The sequence below is a fragment of the Puma concolor genome, chromosome C1, assembly GCF_028749965.1.
Source record: "Puma concolor isolate L17-30 chromosome C1, mPumCon1.1.hap2, whole genome shotgun sequence".
NCBI lineage: Eukaryota > Metazoa > Chordata > Mammalia > Carnivora > Felidae > Puma > Puma concolor.
The window spans coordinates 61978311-62002266 of record NC_141674.1 but is presented as its reverse complement, the minus strand read 5'-3'; the positions used below and the strand labels follow the sequence as shown (position 1 = coordinate 62002266).

General features: G+C 32.5%; 1 protein-coding gene across 5 annotated transcripts in view; it reads left to right on the top strand.

Moving 5' to 3' along the window:
• The window catches only part of LRRIQ3 (leucine rich repeats and IQ motif containing 3), a 257386-nt gene that overhangs the window by 165443 nt on the left and 67987 nt on the right, over positions 1–23956 (top strand). For all 5 annotated transcript variants that reach the window (XR_015254801.1, XM_086717280.1, XM_086717282.1 and 2 more), the window contains one exon: positions 3530–3659. Coding sequence is in view for 4 of the 5 variants with exons in the window: in XM_086717280.1 (XP_086573406.1) it covers positions 3530–3659 (130 nt within the window). In the remaining variant the exon portion in view is untranslated. The remainder of the gene's footprint in view (positions 1–3529; positions 3660–23956) is intronic.

The following is a 23956-nucleotide window of genomic DNA, read 5'->3' as shown; positions in this document are numbered from 1 at the left end:
CCGATTCTGTGTCTCCCTCTCTCTCTGCCCCTCCCCCGTTCATGCTCTGTCTCTCTCTGTCCCAAAAATAAATAAACGTTGAAAAAAAAAATTAAAAATTTCATAAACATTTCCTTCATTATTATTCAAATCATTTGTATAAATGTTGATCATGATAGGGCTAAGAACATATCTGTGTAAGATATTAGAGATCTCACTTCAGGTTGTATCATTGTATTAGTCCTTACTCTTCTTCATTTGATGACTTAACATCTCTGATCTCCATCTAATCATGTTGCCTTCCAAAGTTGTGAAAATGTTTCTCAACCATATTACTAAAATGCAGGTTTATCATGCCAAGTATGTTTGACTTGAATTAATTTTGACCCTGTTAAAAATGAAATTATACCTAATGTAATCAGTTGTCAACTTATACTGCTCCCTGGTGATTATCCCTCTTCCAAATGCCACCAAAGATCCTCAAAAGTATTTCTAAAATTATTGAGGACCAGTGTTAGGTTTAAGGTACTTCAGTTAATAGAAACTGTTATGCTAGCATTAAACTGTTAATACTTTATGTTATTGAAAACACTATATTTATTAGATTATCCCCAGTCTTCTGATAACTTTAACCTTCTCCATGAGTTTGAATATCAATAAGTGGGCATATCCTTTCTTTTCCTTCTTGAAGTATATACACAGAAAAGCGCACTTTCTTTACCTTGGCAGCTTGTGTAAGCCTCAGTTTGCTTAGGACATAGATGCATCTTCCTAGATGTGTTTCACTATCATGTATGGAGGCTTTGTCATGGATTCTTTTATAAAAGCCAAGGAAGATAAAATTATTTTAAATGATGACAAGCAGTGACATGTGGATATATGAAAAATGATAACTGGGAGAGCTAAAGAAAATATATTTTTGAAAGGAACTAACTAGCTATGCATTTAATTTTTAAATAGAATACAAATATGGAAAATTTATATTTTAAATATCTATGTAATCTAATTTTTAAATATCATGATTCTATACATTGACTTTTTTTGTGATAGAGATTGGCTATTCAGATCTGACAGATATGCACTTATTTTAAAAATTTACTTATTCTTTCAGGGGAAGCCAAATAAATATGTATTATTAGAAACAGATTGCTGAACATGTCCTTGCATTCTAAAGGGTCCATTTATATTGAAACAGAATTTGAGGTGATTTTTAACATACAATGAATTGCATTGTTAGTAGGGAGATACAAGTTATGAAAATAGAGCAAAATTTATAGAAGTAAGAAAAGACAAAATTGATGATGCAGAGGACAAATTGAAGAGGACTGATAGATGAATTTGAGGTTGAAAAAGCATTTAGAGTTGATTGTAACATATCTGATGGCAAAACAGTTGCCTATATTATTTTTGTATACTTTGTTTAATAGGAAGAAAGGAACCCAAATGAAAATAGAAGCAACATTACTTAAAATAATGTTATATTTTGATAATGTGTTAATATTGTGTTATTATAATTATTCTTGACAAACTTAGGAAAGCAATTTTAATATAAAGAGAACATATAGGCTCAGAAGTAACTGCTAGTCTTTCTAGCAAAAAGTAGCATTTTTGTCACGTGAAGACTGGAAAGAAATTGTGTTGTGTAACAGTTGACTAGTGAGGGATTTTTCGTGAAGAATAAAAACAGGTTCATTCTAGGACCTCCTAATACCTAGTACCTATCTTGAACATTTAAAAAAAAAAATGAAAAAAAAAAACCTTGCACAATGAGTCACCATATAGAGACAGATTGTTTTCAGTAAATTAAAGAATATCACATGTAAAATTTAAAAGATAGAAACTCAAGGAGATTTGATTAAATACATCTATTTTGTGCTGTATAGGAATTTTGGCAGAAAACTGTAGAGTACCAAGACACATATCCAAGTTTCTCTTCTAAATTGTAGAATAAAGGATATTTGCACAAGTGGATAGGTCAAAGTAGGGGAAATATGATAATGAGCTTTTTATTTCAAAATTCTATCTGTTGTCACATATTAGAGAGTTTATGTGACTCTCCTCTTCTTGGATGAAGGTGGTGCTATTCACCAAAACTAGATATAATAATTAACAGATTCGGAGGAAAGAAAGGACTTAAATTATATTCAATATGAGATATCTGTGAGATTTTCCAGGGTGAAAGAACACGATTTATGGTTAGTAATGAGTACTACATAAAAAACAAACATCTCAGAAAGGAGTACTATCTGAACATATATATTTGAGAGTCTTCGGAATTTAGGCCAGTGGAATTCATCAAGGAAAGCATGATATCCTGGGAAGGTTTCTTAAAATACAAATGTATATTCCCTCCCAAATTCTGGTCTTTACTCTGTGGCAGACTGCGGTTCCTACCAATACTCTCCTTTTCTTTCTTGACAATAAACCCTAAATTTTATTCTAGGCAGAACATTACCTAGCAAAAAGACTGCATTGCTTATCCTCCCTGTAAGATATAAACAGAAGTTATTGGAAAGACCTCTGGGAAAGTACCTTAAGACCCATGGCCAATGTCCTTTTGTCATTTTACCCTTTCCTCCATCTTGCTGACTGAAATACAGACATGGTGTTTGGAGCTCTAGGAGCTACCTTGACTCATGAGTAAACCTTGAAGATAGAAACCATGTAGAGGCAGTAAGACAGAGATGATAAATTTTGAAAGATCTTGGGTTTCTGGTGATCTGGTGAATCCTCTGTATCACTGGTGGATAGACTGTGAAGACAAAGGCCAATAACACAGTATTACTTATTAAAACATTCCCAACCTATTTATAGACATTGCATAGTTTACATCTATGTAAAGTGCCCCCAACTCCCCATGAAACTCCCTTTCAACATTCTATTTGTTATTCTTTCTACACATACCAAATCCATTTGTACTTTTAAGACTTGTGATAATTTTGGTCCCATTTCTCCTTCTTCCTTAGTATTTTTAGTATCTGTAAAATAGTTCTGTCTACCCTTGAGAAAGAAAGAGACAGAGCACAGTGGGGGAGAGGCAGACAGAGAGGGAGACAGAATCCAAAGCAGGCTCCAAGCTTTCAGCTCAGAGCCCAACATGGGGCTTGAACCCGGTATGAACCATGGAATAGCTAGCTACCTGAGCTGAAATCTGACACTTTATTGACTGAGCCACCCAGGTGCCCCTACCCTTTCTTAATCTAAATCTCCCTTCAGGCTTTCTGGGCAACACCATTTTGTTTCTCTTTGTTATTTTTTATCTTCCCCTCTGTGTTTTGTTTTGTCATGGCACCCTCCTGACATATCCCCTTTTCCCTCAACCTCCTTTTGAGCATGGTTCAAAGTATATCATTACTATTAATAGACAATTTATCAAAATCATACACAATGGAACTCTTTTCATATTTTCCTCAATTTGCCTTACAGTTTTTTGTTGTTTTTTTTTAAAAAAATAAGATCACTCATGGTAATGTATAATAAATGTGAGAGTTTTTAAAATGTATGTAATAGATATTATTAAGGTTGTCATTGTTTTTATTTTTTTCCACAGAATATACTTTCTCATGTTGATTTAAAAAGTTCTAGAGAACAGAGAAAACATGTTTCCTCTATATTATATGAATTAAAAACAAAAGAAATTGGTAAAAAATCAAAAACATCAAGACATCTCATTCAAAAAGGTTAGTTATATGAATTTTTAAATTATATGTATGAACATATTTTGATGAAGAGTAAATTCATTAGAAATTGGGCACGTTAATTTTGAACCGTAAATATACCCATGAAATACATGTTTAGACTTCTAGATAAAACCTCCATATCTCGTTTAATATTTTTTTTTTTTTTTAAATTTTTTTTTTTTTTCAATGTTTATTTATTTTTGGGACAGAGAGAGACAGAGCATGAACGGGGGAGGGGCAGAGAGAGAGGGAGACACAGAATCGGAAACAGGCTCCAGGCTCCGAGCCACCAGCCCAGAGCCCGACGCGGGGCTCGAACTCCCGGACCGCGAGATAGTGACCTGGCTGAAGTCGGACGCTTAACCGACTGCGCCACCCAGGCGCCCCACTCGTTTAATATTTTTAAGTATACATATTCAGAAAGTTGTTTCATGGATATTAAGAACTGGGAGTGTAAGGTGGGAATTAGGAGAAATAGGTATTAGCAAGAACCATATGAAATTGATAGCTTTGTTGCAGTATGGCTAGGTCAGCATGGTTCTTCTTTCAGGAAATCTGTCAAGTATCAGATTAATTAATATAAATCATTTCAATTAAATAATGACATTTAATTTCCTTCAGGCTTTGAACATAATTATATTTGTCAATAAAAATAAATTTTATGTTAATAAGATTTTGGTTGTCAAATGTGTACTTGTTTTTTTGTTGTTGTTTCTACAGAATTTTTTCTGATGTAATATTGTTATGGCCAGATGACATTCTTTTCTTTACCTCTTTCACAGAAAAATCATATAATAATCTTTATGAAATTATTTGAAATTGTTATCAATTTCCACAAGGTTTCTCTTCAACCTTTTTAAAATTATTGTGATAAAAATATTTACCACGAGACCTACCCTCTTAATATCATTAACCATAGCCATAATGTTGCACAGCAGATCTCTAGAACTTTTTCATCTTGTATGACTGAAACTTTATACCCATTTCTCTCTTTCTCTAGCCTTTTAATTCTTAAATATTCAAATCTTTCTCTTTTTAAAAACTCATGATGGTGTCTTTATTCCCTTTTGTTTTCTTTATATATGAACTGGTCTATCTCTGCCTTATGTGTCAGTGGCTTTATTTGTTATTTCATCAATTATCCATTAGTTTCCATCATAATTAATATTATTGTATATATTAACACGTTATAAATACTTTATATTAGTATCCATTGTACTTTATGTATTTCATAAAGCTCTGTATTTTTATTGATTTGTATCCAGTTATTTAACTCCTAGATTTATAAATGAAATGAAATAATGGAAAAGTTGTAGTCTCATATACCATATATTCTTCCTGGTACCCAAGACAATATCATCTAATGATTTTAACTGACTTTTCTGCTGTTTTATATTTCCAAGTAACATGCTTATTCTGCTTTTTTTTTTTTTTAAGTTTTAGATACTGTTTACAAATTTCCACTGTGAGAGATGGAGATTTAATTCTCTTATAAAATCTCCCTAACACACACACTTATCATCACTATTTGGGGGTTAATTAATGTTTAATGTTTTAATTATTCAGCCTATATACATATTGCTCATGGCTGAGCTAAACAATGTATTAGGATATGTTTGCTTTTTTATATTATTTTTTTTGAAAACTTTTTTGAAAATCTCACCATTCAAACCAGCACTCATAGTGTGTGTGTGTGTGTGTGTGTGTGTGTGTGTGTGTGTGTGTATTCATGATAAATTTGCTTGAGTCTTTCCTTTTGCTGAATCAATCAGGACTGCTTGCTCTCTAAACCTGCTCTTACATCATCCATCTTAGTACATCTCTTCAACGGTGGGCCTGAGAATTTATTTGTGACCATGCTATGTTGGGACTCTAATTTCCAGAACTCTCTAATATCTTGTTCTTTCCTGGCTTATTTTCTTATTTTAATACAGAGCCTTCTCTACTAGTTTACTGAGGAAATATATACAGGAGGTAAAATTTTTAAATCCTTGAAAGCCTAAATATGTCTTTATGCTACACTTATGTTTGGTTGATGATTTGACTGTGTAGAGCTTCTTTCAGAATTTTTTCAGAATTGCTTTAGTGTGTCCTAACTTCCAGTGTTTCCTTTAAGAAGTCTATTTCCAGTTAGTTCTCAGCCTGATATTTATGAACATCTATTTATTGTTTTTCTCTTCTGACTCGAAACTTTTAGCATTTTCTTTTTTTTTTTTTTAATTTGTATTTATTTTTGAGAGGGGGAGGGGAAGAGAGAGAGGGAGGGGGAGAATCCAAAGCAGGCTCTTCACTGCGAGTGAAAAGGCTGATTTGGGGCTCGAACTCACTGACTGTGAGATCATGACCTGAACTGAAGTCGGACGCTTAACTGAGCCACCAAAGCACCCCTAGCATTTTCTTTTTATACCAGGTGTTCTGCAATTTCACAGTGATTTGTCTCTAGATATTTGTTTGTTTGCTTGGCCAAATTGTTTTTTGATTCAATTTATTGTAGCAATTCAATGTAAAAATTTATATCTCTCAGTTCTGGGTATTTCTCTTGTATTTTTTTATGATTATATATATATATATATATATATATATATATATATATATGTATATATATATAAAACATAAAACCTAACCCTTTTAAACATTTCTAACTGTACATTAAGTATGTTTATACTGTTGTGCAAACATCAGGGACCTTTTCATCTTCCTTCTTCAATTGAAACTATATGCCCATTAAACACTAACTCCCAATTCTCCCCCACTCACAACCTCTGGAAAGCACTATTCCAATTCTGTCTGTAGAATTTGATTACTCTAGCTATCTTATATAAGTGGAATCATACAATATTTGTCCTTTTGTGACTAACTTCTTTTACTTAGCATAATGTCTTTAATGTTGATTTATGTTGAAGCATGTCATTATTTTTTCTTTTTTTTAATTATTTTAATGTTTATTTATTTATGAGAGACAGAGCATGAGCAGGGAAGGGATAGAGACAGAGAGGGAGGCACAGAATTTGAAGCAGGCTCCAGGATCTGAGCTGTCAGCACAGAGCCAGACTCAGGGCTCGAACCCACGAACCGTGAGATCATGACTGGAGCCAAAGCCGGGCACTCAACCAACTGAGCCACCCAGGTGCCCCTATTTTGTTTTCTTTTTAAAGTTAAATGAGTATTCCATTACAGTTGACCTTTGAACAACATAGCCTTGAATTGTGCAGGTTCACATATACACAGAGGTTTTTTTTATACGAATACTAGTATTATAAATGTGTTTTCTCTTCCTTATAATTTTTTTCTCTAGCTTACTTTATTATAAGAATACAGTATATAATACATACAACATACAAAATATGTGTTAATTGACTACCTTATTAGTGAGGCTTTTGGTCCAATAGCAGGCTATTACAGGTTAAGTTTTTGGGAAGCCAAAAGTTATACATGGAATTTGAACTGTGCAGGGGGGTGGTGCCCCTAACCCCTGCCTTGTGCAAAGGTCAACTATATGTAGATACCTTTTGCTTATCCTTTCATCTGTTAATTGACACTTGGGCTGCTTCTGTATTTTAGCTGTTGTAAATACTGCTGCTATGAGTATGGGTGTACAGATATTTCTTTGAGATGCTGATTTCCATTGGTTGAGTATACACCCAGAAGTGGAATTGCTGGATCATATGGTAATTTTAACTTTTTAAAATACTACCATACTGTTTTCTACAGCTGTTGTACCATTCTGCATTCCCAGAAACAGTGCACAGGTCTCTAATATCTTCACATCCTAGCCAATACTTGTTATTTTCTTTCCTTTTTTGCTGTTCCTTCCCCACTCCTCCCCCATTTCCTTATTGCTTCTTCCTCCTACCCCCTTCCTTCTCCTCCTCCTTCTTCTTCTTCTATGGTAGCCATCCTAGAGGGTGTGAGGTCATATCTCATTGTGCTTTTGTTTTGCATTTCTCTAATGATTAGATTAGTGAAGCTGAGCATATTTTCATGTGCTTATTGGTATATCTTCTTTGTAGAAATGTTTATTCAAGTTCTTTGTTGTCCATTGCCTATTTTTATTGTTTGCTCTTTTGTTGCTGTTGAATTGTAGAATTTGTTTGTATATTCTAGACATATATATATATATATGTGTATATATATATGATGTATATATAGACATATATATGTATATATATATACACACACATATACATACACATATGTATGATGTATACACACACATATGTATATACACACATATACATACACATATGTATGATGTATACATATATACATCATATATATACACATATATATGTATACACACACACACACACACACACACACACACACACACACACACACACATTTCTCCTGTTCTATGGGTTGCCTTTTTACATTGTTGATAGTACCTTCATGCACAAAAGTTTTTTATCCATTTGGGGTTAATTTTTATATATTATGTAGAGTCCACCTTTACCTTTTGCACATGGAATCCAGTTTTCTGAATTCCATTTGTTGAGAAGAGTATTGAATCATCTTGATATCCATTTTGAAAATCATTTGATTGTATATGCAAGAGTTTACTTCTGAGCTTCTATTCTATTCCATTGATGTATATGTCTATCTTTTATTTTTTTTTGTTTATTTATTTATTTTTAAGAGAGAGAACACAAAAAGGGGAGGGGCAGAGAAGGAAACAGAATGTGAAGCAGACCCCAGACTTTGAGCTGTCAGCGCAGAGCCCCAAGTGGGACACACACTCACGAACCGTGAGATCATGACCTGAGCTGAAGTCAGTTGCTTAACCGACTGAGCCACCCAGGTACCCCATATGTCTGTCTTTATATCAGAACCACACTGGTGTGATTACTCTAGCTTTGTAATAAGCTTCAAAATGATGAGGTATGAGAACTGTAACTTTCTTCTTTTTTAGGATTGTTTTGACTCTTTGGGGTCTCTTGAAATTTTGTATGAATTTTAGGATGGATTTTTCTATTTCTGCTAAAATGCCATTGGGATTTTTATAAGGAGTTGATTGAATTTATAGATTACTTTGAGTAGTAGTTTAGCAATGTTATGTCTTCCAGTCCACAAACATGGGATGTTTTTTCCATTTATTTGTGTCATCTTTAATTTCTTTCAGCAACATATTGTAGGTTTCAGCGTACAAGTCTTTCGCATCATTAGTTAAATTCTAAGTATTTTATTCTTCTTGATACCATTATAAATGAAATTATTTTTTTAATTTCCTTTTTGGATCCCTCAGTGTTAATATATAGAAACACAAATGATACTTGTGTGTTGGTTTTTGTATCCTGTAACTTTGTTGAATTTGTCTGTAATTCTGATAGGGTCGTGTGTGTGTGTGTGTGTGTGTGTGTGTGTGTGTGTGTGTGTGTGTGTATGAGTCTGTGTGATCTTCCCAGTTTTCTACATGTAAGATCATGTTCTGTATCAACAAATAATTTTACTTCTTCCTTTCCAGTTTTCATGTCTTTTAGTTTTCTTGCCTAAATTTCTTGCCTAGCTCTGGCTGGGACTTCCAGAACTATATTAAATACAAGTGCAAAAGTGGGCATTTGTCTTATTCATGATGTTAGAGAAGAAAATTTCAGTGTTTTACCATTGTAGGATATTTTGTGTGTGTGTGTGTGTGTGTGTGTGTGTGTGTGTGTGTGTGTGTGTGTGATGTCTTTTATTGTGTTCAGGTAGTTTCTGTCTATTCTTTGGTTTTCTTTTAGTGTTTTTATCATCAAAGTTTGTTGAAATTTTGTCAAAATATTTTTTTGCATTGATTGAGAGGGGTCATTTTGTTTTTTCCTACATTCTGTTAATGTGTATTATGTTGATTGATTTTCATATGTTGTACCATTTCCTGCATTCCAGGAATAAATCTCACTTGATCCTGATGTATAATCTTTTTAATATGCTACTTAATTGAATTTGTTAGTAGTTTTGTAGAGGATTTTGCATTAGTATTCATAAAGGGTATTGGTTTTCTTTTCTTGTAGTGTCTTTGGCTTGAGTATCAGGATAATGTAGCCTCAGGGGAGTAAGGAGGTATTCCCTCCTTTTCAGTTTTTTGGAAGAGTTAGAGAAGGATTGTTGTTACTTCTTGCCTACTAAAATCATCTGGTCTTTTACTTTATTTGTTGGGGAGTTTTCAATTACTAATTAAATCTCCTTATGAGCTATAGATGTATTCAGATTTTTTGTTTCTTCATGATTCAGTGTTGGTAGGTTGTGTATTTATACGAATTTGTCTATGTCATCTAAGTTATACAATTTATTTGTGTATATTTATTTTCAGTATTTTTATAATCCTTTCTAATTTTGTAAAATCATAGTAACATACCTGCTTTCCCTTCTGATTTTAGTTATTTGACCCTTTTTTCTTCTTAGCCTTTCTAGCTAAAGTTTTCTCCATTTTGTTTCTGTTTTTGAAGAGCTATATCTTGTTTTCACTGACTTTTTCTGCTGTTTTTATAACTCTGTTTATCTCCTTTCTGATATTTATAATTTTCCTTCTTCCTAGCTTAGTTTAGTTTATTCTTTTACCAGTTCCGTAAAATGTAAATTTAGATTGTTTATTTGAGACTGTTTTTCTTTTATAATGTAATCATTTATATCCATACACTTGCAAATTGGCACTGATTTGGATGCATCCTAGAAGTTTTAGCATATTGTGTTTCATTTTCATTTGTCTCAAGATATCTTATAATTTCCATTGTGATTTCTTTTTTATCTTATTGTCTATTGAACAGTGTGCCATTTAATTTCTACATACTTGTGAATTTTCCAGTTTTCCTTATGTTAATTGATTTCTACTTTCATTCCTTTGTGATTAGAAAATATAATTTCAGCATTTTTAAATGTATTAAGATTAGTTTTATAGCCTGATATATTGCATATCCTAGATAATATTCCATGTGCACTTGATAAAAATGTATTTTCTTCTATTATTGGTAGTGCTTTATATATGTCTGTTAGGTCCAATTTTATCTACAATGTTGTTCAAGTCCTCTGCTTACTTATTAATCTTTCTGGTTGTTCTATCCTATATTGAAAATTGAGGTATTGAAGTGTACTACTATTACTGTAGAAACATTTATTTCTGCCTTCAATCTGTACATGTTTGTATTATTTATTTTATTCTTCTGATGTTTGGTGGATGTGTTTATAATTATTATATCTTCTCAGTTAATTGACCCTTTTATTATATAATGCCCTTATTTGTCTCTACTCAAGGTCTACTGGATTAAATGTTAATCTCATCTAAAATATAACTTTATAGGGGTGCCTGAGTGGCTCAGATGGTTGAGCATCTGACTCTTGATTTTAGTTCAGGTCATGATCTCATGGTTCATGGATTCAAGCCCCACATCAGGCTGCTTGGAGATTCTCTCTCTCTCTGCTCCTTCCCTCAACATGGAGTCTGCTTGAGATTCTCTCTCTCTCTCTGCCCCTTCCCTACTCATTATCTCTCTCTCTCTCTCTCTCTCTCTCCCTCCCTCCCTCCCTCCCTCCCTCTATCTCTTTATCTTAAAATAAATAAACTTTAAGTAATATATATATGATATATGATATATATAGCCAAATATCTGGGTACCATAGTTTAACCAAGTTGCCATGTAAAATTAACTATCACAGAGAGTTTTACTAAGTATAGAATTCTCAGTTGACAAATTTTTGTCTTAATTTCAGTACTTTAAGTATATCCTTCTGCTGCCTTCTGGCATGCAAAGTTTCTGCTGACATATCTGCTAATTATCTTACTGAAAATCCCTTTCAATGTGTATGTGTTGAGTATCTGATGAGTCACTTTTCTCTTATGGCTTTCAAGATTTTTCTTTGTCTTTTCACATTTTCTTTATAAGGTCTCTCAGTGTGGATCTCATTTTGTTTATCTTGTTTGGCATTTATAGAGCGTTTTGATTTATAAATGCATGTGTCTCCTCAAATTTGGGAGGTTCAGCTAATGTTTCTTCAAATAACTTATCTATTCCTTACTCCCTTTTCCTTATGGGATTCCCAAAATGCATATTTTAATACATTTGATAGTATCCCATAAGCTCCTTATTCCCTGTTCACTTTTCTTCACCCTGTTTTCTTTTTGTTCCCAGAGTCAATGATTTCAAAAGATCTGTCTTTAACTTTGCTGATTTTTTTTTCTTTTTGTTTACTTTTGCTGTTGAACTGCTAGTGATTTTTTCAGTTCAGTTATTTATTTTTCTTTTTAAAAATTTCTGTTTAATTCTTTTCAATAATTTTTATCTCTTTGTTGATATTCTTATTTTGTTTATATATTGTTTCCCTTATTTGCCTTAGTTATTTGCCCATGTTTTCCTTTGTCTCTTTGAGCATATTTAAAACAATTGTTTTAGTCTTTGTCTAACATGAAAACATGCTAAACATCACTAGTTATTGGGGAAATACAAATCAAAACCACAATGAAATATAACCTCACACTTTTCAGCATGGCTAAAATCAAGAATACAAGAAACAAGTGTTGGAGAGGACATAGAGAAAAAGAAACTCTTGTGCACTGTTGGTGAAAATGTAAACTAATGCAGCCACTTTAGAAAACAGAATGGAGTTTCCTCAAAAATTAAAAATAGAACTATAATATCATCCAGGAATTCCACTATTGGGTATTTACCCAAAGAATATGAAAACACTAAGTTGACAAGGTATATGCAGCCCAATGTTTATTGCAGCACTATTTCCAATAACCAAATTATGGAAGAAGCCCAAGTGTCTGCTGATAGATAGATGGATAAAGAGTACACACACACACACACACACACACACACACACACACACATATACATACAATGGAATATTACTCTGCCATAAAAAAGGAATGAAATCTTGCCATTTGCAACAACATGGATGGAGCTAGAGAGAATAATGCTAAGCAAAATAAATCAGTCACAGAAAGACAAATACCAATGGTTTCACTTATTTGTGGAATTTAAGAAACAAAACACATGAACAAATAAAAAATGAAATAAACCATAAAAAGACTCTTATCTATAGAGAAAAAAACTGATGGTTACCAGAGGAGGAGGTGGATGGAAGGATGGGTGGGATAGGTGAAGGGGATTAAGAGTACACTTATCTTGATGAGCACCAAGTAATGTATAAAATGGTTGAATCACTATATTGTACACCTGAACTAATATAACACTGTATGTTAACTATACTAGGATTAAAATAAAAATCTATAAATAAATAAATAAGTAAATAAGTTTTTGTCTAGTAAGTCTGATATGTGTGTTCAGGGACAGTTTCTGGGGATTTATTTTGTTCCTTTAAGTAAGCCTTGTTTATCTCTTTTTTTCTCTGCATTGTGATTTTTTTTGTTGTTGCAAATTAAACATTTGTAAAATAGCTACTTCTTTCCATCTTTGCAGACTTGCATGGAACACTTTCACTATTTAATAAACCCCTGAGCCTTAAGATCAGTTCAGGATAAAGTCTTAGTAACTTCTTAGGTCTTTTCTGGGCATGCATCCTGTCTGGGTTAGTGTGTATATGGTTTTCTTCCAGTTTTCCCTAGGTTCATTTAAATGTTTAATTTCTCAAAGCGTCTCTTCCTAGCTTCATTCTGGGGACTTAGATTTTCTGTTGTATTTCTCTGTCTTCAATATTTTTCCCCCAGGACTCTTTGGCTATATTGTGAGTAACTGCTGTTATTCTCAACTTGATATGAAGCCTTTCTTTTCATCTCTTAATTTTTAGTCATACCCCATCCTTATTTGTATTTGGTATTTTTGAGTCCATAATTTTTCTGGTTTAACTTCCCCAGAGAGTGAATCTTTATTCTCCTTTAAGGGCCAATGGATGAAAGAGTCACCTGTGTGCTAGTCAAAGGATCAGTTGATCTAATTATGCCTTCCAAACAATTTTTTAAACCATGTTTCAAATTCCCTACCTTTTTAGTGTTCTGTATTGTGAATCAGATTTCTTTGCTTGTCCACATCAAATCTTAAATTTCAACTTCGTAGTGTCTGGTTGTCAGTTTCCTTTTATCTGTGTGCTTCTAGCTTCCAAATGATATTTGGTGTCACTGATACTTTCTCATTGTCTTTGAATTTTTTTTTTTCCTTTTTGGTCATGGTACTGGGGTACAAAGAGGGAGCAAAGAAAAAAGACAGTTGTTTAAGTTATTTAAATATTTTTGTTTAATGTGAAGTCTATATTGATTCTTTAAATTGACCTGACTTTAAATTGAGCCATATTTTATGTTGAATATGTAGGAGGAAGGAAAATAGGAAGGAAAAAAGGAAGAAGTAGGGGAGTTTTGGGATACCTATCCTGTTCCAGGCAAGGGATGACTGAACCCTTGGAAAACATCATTCATAAATCATAGTACTGATTGACTTCCTTTTCAAGTGAATGTTTTGTGCAGCCACAATCAATGTATTGTGAAAATTAAAATGTGTTTGCCATCCCACTGCTAGATAATGTCACACTGTAACATTCAATTTAATTTATTATTTATGTTTTACAATGAGGAAAGTGAGTTTAAAGAGCTAAGATAATTTATAAAAGGTCACAAAATCCTAAAGTGACAGAGCTGGTACTATTTCTAGGTTCTGTTTCCTCATTCGAAGTCTAGTGTCCTTTTTGTTTCACAATGATGCCTCCTGAGAACTGTAAATGTTTATGTAATAATTAAATTATGTGCATGGGAATATGATTGTATTAGATTAAGCTATCTGAATCTATGTAATCTAATAAACTCTGCCATTCCCTCTGTCATTCAAAATATTGTGGAGTCACCCATTTCATATAAAACTCTATTATTTCCCATTTATTTTTAATATTTCTGTTGTTAAAAAGTCATAGAAATTGAAGACTATCTTACTTATCTTAAATCAATATAATTAGAAGAAGTAGAGTAAAAATAATATTTTCCCATATTTCTCTTATTTAAATCATAGCCAATTACTTTATACTTGCTTTAATCAAATGGTTAATTTTTAAAGCAGCCAGAAATTGTACTGATGTTCTTGAAAACATTTGGGGAGGGGCATAAATATTTATCAATTCAGTATTAAAAACTGCCTTTGTTTTTTCTACTGAGCAGTATTTTCTGTTACTTTTCAATCATTGAATTTTTATATTTAGGATCATCTTAATCTATTTCACCAATTTTTACATAATAGCATATAGTCAGACTCATAAAGGATGAGAAACACCTTGTGCTGTTAGCAGCATTTGTCCTTCCTTCAATATATCTTTTTTCCTTTTAGAATGATCAGTATAATTTCTTTCTCTAACCATACTCAAAAAATGGGCTCAACAAGTCTCATTTTGGAAGATTATGAAGTTTGGGGGTCTCTTCCTTCTGCCATTTAGTTAATATTAGGTAATAGCACTGTGTTTGAGATGTAGACCCTTTCTGGACTACTTATTCATTTCCTCTAAATTGAAAGATGAGTAATGCTGGGAGTACTTGGTGGTTAAAAGTGCTGTGACAGTCCCATAAGCAGCAGCTTCCTTTAATATCATGATTTTCGTAAGGAGAATTATTTGCAGTCGTGGCTTCTACCTATTCTTTGGTGATGTTAAAATCTACTTATGATAAATGCGTAAGTCCATTAGATCAAGTTTTTCATTGTTATTCAAATATTCTGATATTTAAATTTTTTTAACATTTTTTTAAATTTTTGTGAGACAGAGAGAGAGACAGAGTATGAGCTGGGGAGGGGCAGAGAGAGAGTGAGACACAGAATCCGAAGCAGGCTCCAGGCTCTGAGCTGAGCTCAAACCCATAGACTGTGAGATCGTGACCTGAGCCAAAGTCAGACACTTAACTGACTGAGCCACCCAGGTGCTGGCAAATATTCTGATTTTGAATAGAGTAGGGTATTCTATTATTACTAATTTTCCTTTTGTCTACTTAACCAAGAATTAAGAGAAAATTATCAAAATATTCCCCTATAACAGTGGATTTGTTTGCTTCTCCCTAATTCTATCAAATTCTGTTTTTTATATTTTAAGGTAATTTTATTAACTATCTCTATGATTATAATTATTACACATTCTTGGTGAATTGAACCTTTTATCATTAGGTATTTACTTTCTGTATCTCTAATAGTGCTTTCCTCATGCTTTATTTTGTCTGATACTAGTATAGCTGCACCAGCTATATTTTAGTTAAAATTTTCCTAATATGTTTTCCATGCTTTTACTTTCCACTTTTTGCTGTATATGTTCATCATGAAAATAGCAAATAGCTGGGCCCGCTTAATTAGCTCCATTATATGTATTCTATTTACTGAGATAGTTGGGCCTATTTCTAGCTTACACTTTTTTTTCCAGTTCCACTCTTTGTTTTCTTCTTTCTTGTTTCTTCATAATTGGTATCTATATTTCCCCTTCTCTTGGATTTTTTTATTTTGAAATAATTTTTAATTACAAAAAATGGCACAAGGATTACAAATTATTCCTGAATGTCCTTTACCCGTTCCCCAAATATTATCATCATATGTAATCATTGTACAGTCATTAAAACCAGGAAGTTAACATTGATACAATAATATTAATTTATCTATGGACATATTCATGTTTTGCCAGTTGTATGTCATTTTTCTTTTCCATGATGTAGTCCTCCTATCATCTAGGTTTTAATGGCGTCATCATATACATACTCCTTCTGTTTATTTGGTTTGAGATTTTTTTTTTAAGAAACAGCAAATCTTACCATGTTATTTGGTCAGCATTACTTTCCATATCCTTTGCAGCATCTCCTAGATTCATCTCCTAGATTCTCATCTCATTTCATCTCACTTTCCTTCAGAAGGTTTCTGTGAAGCTATAGTAGAATACCTTCTTTGAGCTTTTATCCTGAAGAATATTTTTTACCTTCCCATTTGAACAATTAGTTAAATTTTAAAGTGATTGTTCAAAATTATTTTCATTCAGTGTTCAGAAACTATTACTTTATTGTTTTCATGAATTTAGTATTGCTGTTGAGACATCTCATGTCATTTAATTCTATCCTTTTAGAAACTTTTAAATTTGTTTCTCTATCTTTGGCATCCTTAATATGTATATTATAATATGTATATGTAGGTGTTTGTTTGTTTTTTTCTCCCTGCTTTTGCTCATTTGTATTTGGCATACCTTCCATTATTTCTTCACATGTTTTCTCTCCTTCTGGAACACCAAGATCCTGAATGCTTTTACTTCTGTTCTCCATATCTTTAAACATTTCTTTTTTTTTTTTTTTTTTTTCTTTTTTCTTTTCTATCTCTTTATCCTTTCCAGACTTATTTTGGGAGAATACCTCAACTTGATCTTTAAACTCATGAATTATTCTTTAGTGGCATCCATTTTACTATTTCTATCATATACCTACCTAACATTTTAACTAATTATACTTCCAAAAGCACATGTTGTTCAGCTTGTTATCTTTCTCTTGATGTAGTTTTATTTTAGCCTGTGAGGTCATATTTCCAGGAATATGTGGTTCTGTTTGACAATAGCTATTGGGAAATTGTTAATTCCAGACCCTCGTGTTATAATTCAGCTAAGTTCAGTAAGAGGAGAAGTGATAAGTTCTCTGGCAAAGACCACCAAGCTCCAGAAGTAACACTGTCATTTGGTGTCATGTTACCGAGTTTTCAAATCAGTTATTCTTCAAATCCTTAGAGAGAGAGAATCTACCTATATTGCAGTCTACCATCGGTAGGCCATATTGTTATACTAATTTTTTCTTTCCCAAATTATCCCAATAGATTTCCATCTGATCTTGCTACCAATACATCATTTCAAAACATCATATCTGTTTTATGATTTCCTTGTTCCAATTTAAAAACAAAAGAAGGATCACTGCCTATAGAATAAACTTTTTGGTGTGGCTTTCAGGTACTTGCATATATGGTTTTGGATTATTTTGTAGCCTCATTTCTCAGTATGTCTCCCTCTTTACAAAGGTTGTGTTCTAGTTATACACTACTACTTATCATTCCAAGAATATAGAACTGTTTTGCTAATTTTTTTTTCCACCTGGAAGTGCATCCATTTTTGGCTCTTGAAACTCACTTATTCTGCAATACCATAATTGCATTTGTTTTTCTCCAGTAAGCTTTTGAGGTCCCCAATAATCACAGTTAATGCCTTGGTCTTATGCATCCATAACACTCTATTTGTTTTTACCTTTTGTTATGGTTGTTTTGGCAAACTTCTTCTTGCCAAAATATGAATTCCTTAATAACAGTGACTTTTTAAAAAATTTCTCTCTGTCTTTCATAATATCTGGCAGAGTATTGTGCCCACAAGAAGTATTGTTAAGAGATCGTCAATCAATATGTAAATGAATTCTACCTTTATCCAAAAGAAGTAGATTGCATGACAAGTAAGCAAACAGATGGTAGTAATTCCTTGTTCTACTCTTTTAAGTGTAACAATTGATGCCTCACTATGGAGTCAACTAGGATTCAATGAAATCTCCCTATACCCTATATATAGCTAATTACAGATTTTACCTTTTTATTCCTTAATTTTTCAACAAGTATTTATAGAATAGGTATGTGCACTTGAGAGAACAGTTATTCAATGAACAGTAATTCTGACAGCTTATAGGGCAGTGTTTCTCAACCTTATTCAAATCATGACACATGTTTAAAATGATAAAATGTTTATAGCACATTAAGGCAAAATGTATGGTTTAGGGAGAATCTACATGGGACCTGGTAAAAATGTCATACTTTTTTATAGTGTATTTCTTTATGTTATACAATTATGATAAAAATATAGCATATTAGGGAATATACATATATATATAATATCTGTGAAGTAAATATGAAATATATATGTATATAACATAATATGAAACTTCATATATGTGTGTGTGTGTATACACATAATACATAACTAAAATTCCCAAATAAGATGTCTTAAATATTTTTAATAAGAATATGGAACTTCTTTCTGTAAATGTGAATTTCTATTTCAAGTTTTGTGATTTAAATAGCTGTGTACTACTTCTGGTCACGATTTAGTTGTCTTATTTTTATAGTCTTTATTAGTGAGAATTTTTAAAAAATCTTATGCCTTATAATACTTTTTACTTTAAATATATATACATGTACTAAGTGTTGAAACTAACTTAAAATAAAAAGAGGGGTGCCTGCATGATTCAGTTGGTTGAACGTTGACTCTTGATTTCAGCTCTGGTATGATCTCAATGATCTCACACTTTGTGGGATCAATCCCTGCATTGGACTCTGCCAGCTCAGAGCCTGTTTGGAATTCTCTCTCTCCCTCTCTATCTCTGTCCCTCCCCCAAGTTGTGTGCTCTCTTCTCTCTCTCAAGTAAATAAATAAACATTAAAAAGTATTAAAATAAAAAGAATTCAACTGTATTGAATGCTAGCAGAAAAGTCTTAGAATAAAAGAGCAAAACAGTATATATTTGAATTTGAACATGAGAAGTCAGTGGTGAACTTGAAAAAGACCAAGTTCAGCAAAGTGGCAGAGAAAAGAACCAGGCTGGCAAAGGTAAAAGCAAATAGAAGTAAAGAAGTGAAGACATTGCCAAATTTTATTTTTTTGAACTATGGTCTTCATGTTCGTAATAACCTCATGACACTGAAAGAAACAGATCAATCTTCTGAATAAAAGAACTCTTAAATTATGGTCCAATGACATTTTTAGTGTTATGAATATCTTATTTTTATAATTTGAAAATTGATAATTGATATATAATATACAAAAGAACATTATGATTAGAATATTTGAATAATCAAAACTTATACCCAAAGTTAATCCTGGATATCAGAAAGTTTACAAATTATAGGTTGTTAACAAGGAGAGAAAGTTGGTAAAAGCAATTAGGCAATTACTCCTCTCTTCTTTTAAGGTAAAGAGAATTTGAATGAATGGCTACATGTTAATATTTTTCAATGTGCTATAGTCAGCTAAGCAGTACCAAGCTCCTAACAGGCCAGAAATGTCTTCATTAACAAGATCATGAGTGTGAGCAATTATTGCCTTATAATATGGCTTATTGCTAGGAGAACCTATCCCCTAGATACCATTTCTCTGATTCTTAATCTTTTTTTCTTTTTCCCTTTGGTCACAAATCCAAATCTGAGGAAATTTAATAATGTGATAAAATAATTAACCTATCTTTTCCCCTAAAATGCAGATATGCACCCACAATCATTTGATTTATAATTTCAAGGGGTACATAGATCCACTAAGACCTATTCATGGTCCTCAAATTACCTTATAAAAACAAGAATCACATAATTTAGCTTACAATTAAGTGTTTATGCTGCCTCCAAAATCTCCAGAAAAAGGCTACCCTAATAGGTAATGGTTCTGATATCAATTACACATTCTGTGTGTTTTTATATCTTCATACCTTGAGCAACTCCTAAGCCGTAGGCACTGCGTATGATTCCTTTGAGACATATGTAATGTTCACTGATTCCAAAAGAATATAAATTAGTCTGAGTGCTATTAATATCATCTGTTACCATAACTTCAACTTTCAGATATCATTCTTAAATACTAGTATTCATGAAGATAAATATAATGTGGATAAATGAGTTGTCCATAGCAATACGATATAATTTTATGTATTTAATTAAAAATAGCATATAGGGGTCCCTGGGTGGCTCAGTCGGTTCAGTGTCTGACTCTTGATTTTGGCTCAGGTCATGATTTCATGGTTCATGAGATCAAGCCCTACATCAGAATCAGGGCTGACAGAGTGGAGCCTGCTTGGGATTCTCTCTCTCCATGTCCCTCCCCAACTCACGTGTGTGTGCGCTCTCTCTTTCAAACTAAACTTAAAAAAAAACAGCATATAATTATGTCATGATATGTTTTTTCTGATCTTTATATTGTTACTATAACATCACCCAGAATAATTCATAATTCATATATTATGGAGTATTGCAGGTCCTACATGGAGCCATATTTACCCATTCACTTTCTCACCAGGACATTTCAAATAGGCAAAACTTTAAAATATTTGTCAGAAAAACAAATAACTAATAAATGAAGGACCCAGGGCTATTTACACTATGACCATATATATGTCTCAGGTTTATCCTTCAAAGTCTCAATTAGTGCTGTTTTCCTGGTGTAATAATTTATAATAGGGCCTCTTAGTCTTAAACATGTCCCAATTTTATGTGATTATGCAAGTTATGTGCTGTCCTCACTTTCTTTTCTCCATAAGCCAATTTAACATGAATAGATTCTCAAATTAGACTCATACAAATCAGAGATCTTATCCCAGTGTCAAACTTTACTAATAATTTCAAGGATCCAAATAATGAAGAGGCTTAAATAAAGCAGGGAAAAATCTGAAACATCAAAGGTGGCTTTTCAATTCTTCCTTCCCTTGAAAAAAATGCAACTACGGCCCAGCAAAGTAGAATATCTTTAGTGAGGTTTATGGGTTTACCTCCCACAGAGAGGAAAGTCTTTACATTATGAAATATTTGTTTTGTTTTTCAGAGAGTTGTATAGTTTATATGACATTCTCTGAAAAGCATTAACCTAAATATTTTTGGTTTATTTAATATAAATAATCCTATAGGTAGGCACCATCCTGCTAAAGGCATTAAATAGATAAGATCTCTTCCTTCTAGAAGTTATCATTTGCCCGTGTTTTCTGGAGTTTCTGTCAATGTGGGGAGTAGATTAGATTGCCTGGCTTCTTTCCTTTACTATGAGCATCCGCTTTATAAACTATTAATGGGTCACTGTCTAGACACTTTACCTCCTTCCTCCCACCATTACGACAGGTTTTGAAATTTAGACTATTTCATTCTACTTATTTTTACTACATTTTAGGTTGTTACTACATATATATTTTTATTAGCTCTAGACATTCAAAATCCAACAATAAACAAGGCATATAAAAGCCTACCCTCATGAAGCTAGCATATTAAGTGATAAACATGATATTAAATGTTTCAGTGGAACTTCTATAAAATTAAGAAAATAAAAAGCCCTATCTTCAACTTGTGACTAAGGATAAGTATTACATTGTTTCATTTACATTGTCAAATAAATCAATCAAATTATATATGACAGCTTAACTGTTGATTGCTTTGTTGTTAATATTATCCAAAATTTTGTTTTATTATTAGCTTAAAATAAATAGTTACTTCATCTTTAACTTAAGTTAAACCTATGATTCCTTCCGGTTTTTATTTTATAATTCCTAACCAAATGTTTTATTTTCTCTTTAAGAAGAAATTATGAAATATAGAATATAGAAATTCTCTATAAGAAGAATATGACCTACATATTGCTGTAGGTCAGATACATGCTGCTTCTTGAAAGCCGATTCTATTTTATATTCTGAGGGATTTTTTTCAGTGCTAGAAATTAAACATGTAAATTTCTTGATTTATACAAGAAGCATATGGTATACCAGACAGCCGTTTCAACTGTAAAAGTATGTACTATGTTAGTGGTGTTTTTTTTTTTTTTTAAATCTTTGTAGTAAACAGGGCACCTGGGTGACTCAGGTAAGCATCCAATTCTTGATTTTAGCTCAGGTCATGATCTCAGGATTGTGAGATTAAGCCCTATATTTGGCTACACTGAGCATAGAGTGTGCTTGGGATTCTCTTTCTCCCTTTATGCCCCTCCCTACCTCTCTCAAATAAATAATTTAACATTAAAAAAAATAATAACTCTTTGTAGTAAGTATACCTGGAAGATGGACCAATCCTCTACAATTATTTCAGGACAACATTTATACTTTAGATATATTTATGAAGAAGTAAATTCATATCTTTTATAAAAAGTGCCAGCTGTAATATAAAAGATATTTCTGAGAATAAAAATGCTATTTCCTATTCAGAATATAAGGTCAAAGGGTTAATTATTTGAGGGTCATTATATCAAAGTGCCTGTGATCAGATTTATACGATCTTTAGTTATTTTACCTCATTATGTACTTTGTCTTGCTCTAAATCCACTTATAAGTCTGAAATGAAGACTCTAAAGCAGATTTTATGGTTTCCATTGAAACACATTACATTTTCTGCCTCTAACATTTTTCTTTCAAATTCATCCAATTTATCATATCTTGCTGATTTCAATCCACTTGTGCTTTAGGCAATTTTAACAGTGCTTTTTTTTTTTTTTTTTTTCCCTTTTCCTTTCTCCTAAATTGTTTGCAGGAATGACTGAATTTTAGCCCAGGATATAAAATAGTATCAACTAAATTACTTCAGATGAACAATTAGAGCATACTCATATATACAAAACTAGAAATCTTTGTTGCCAGATTTAAAATTAAAAGCAAACAAAAAATCAGTATGATTTTATATCAGTATGATAGTTCAGATTTTATAAAAAGGATTTTTAATATCCTTATTACCAAGAACAGAGAGAGAGAATGTTAAATGCAAATAAAAATAAGTACAACTTGTTGCAAAGAAGATGATCTTTTAAGTCTAATACATTTGGATTTATTTTCTTTTTTTAAATGTTTATTTATTTACTTTGAGAGAGAGAGAACGAGTAGGGGAGAGGCAGAGGGAATCCCAAGCAGGCTCTGGGCTGTCAGCACAGAGCCCGATGTGGGGCTTGATCTCATGAACCATGAGATTATGACCTGAGACAAAACCAAGAATTAGACAATTAACCGACTAAGCCACCCAGGAGCCTTGGATTTATTTTATGATTCTAAGCAACAATGCTGTATATTCCATTTATGTTTTGCCTAGTTTCCTGTATAGGAAGGTAGGAATTATATGATAATTTCTATCCATTTGACTATGAGCAAAATTGAAACATCACTTAAGAATGAAAGCAATTAAGGACGTCATTCTCTTCCCCTGCCAAGTAGATCTTGGAGGCCATTTGTGCCATTAGCGTATCTGCAAAGTTGTACTGACACATTGCTTCTTATGAGAGAAATAGATAAGTCTTTACTGTGCTAAACTACTGAGATTTCAGGGTTTATATATGATAGAAGTTAAGATTAATTATGCTGTTAAATGCAGAAATTGGTACCATAACAAAAACCTTAAATATGGTCTCAGTGATCAGATGAGAAAACTAATGTTCATTTCCAGTCCAAATGTGGGTCCAATTTTTGTAACAGCAAAGCATTTCCCTGTGATAACTTGGAAGGCAAACAGTGTATTTAGCTAGTGGCTCTAGGGGAAGAAGTTGAAAAACAAGAGTATTGATTCTGTGTTGGTTGTACTGGATTTTTGGCAAGTTACCCTATAGAAAAGAAGAGCTCAGCAAAGCAGCTGGTTTTCAAGGAAAAACAAAAGAATGAAGAGTTCAGAAATTTAGAGCCTTTCATCTTCAGAAAA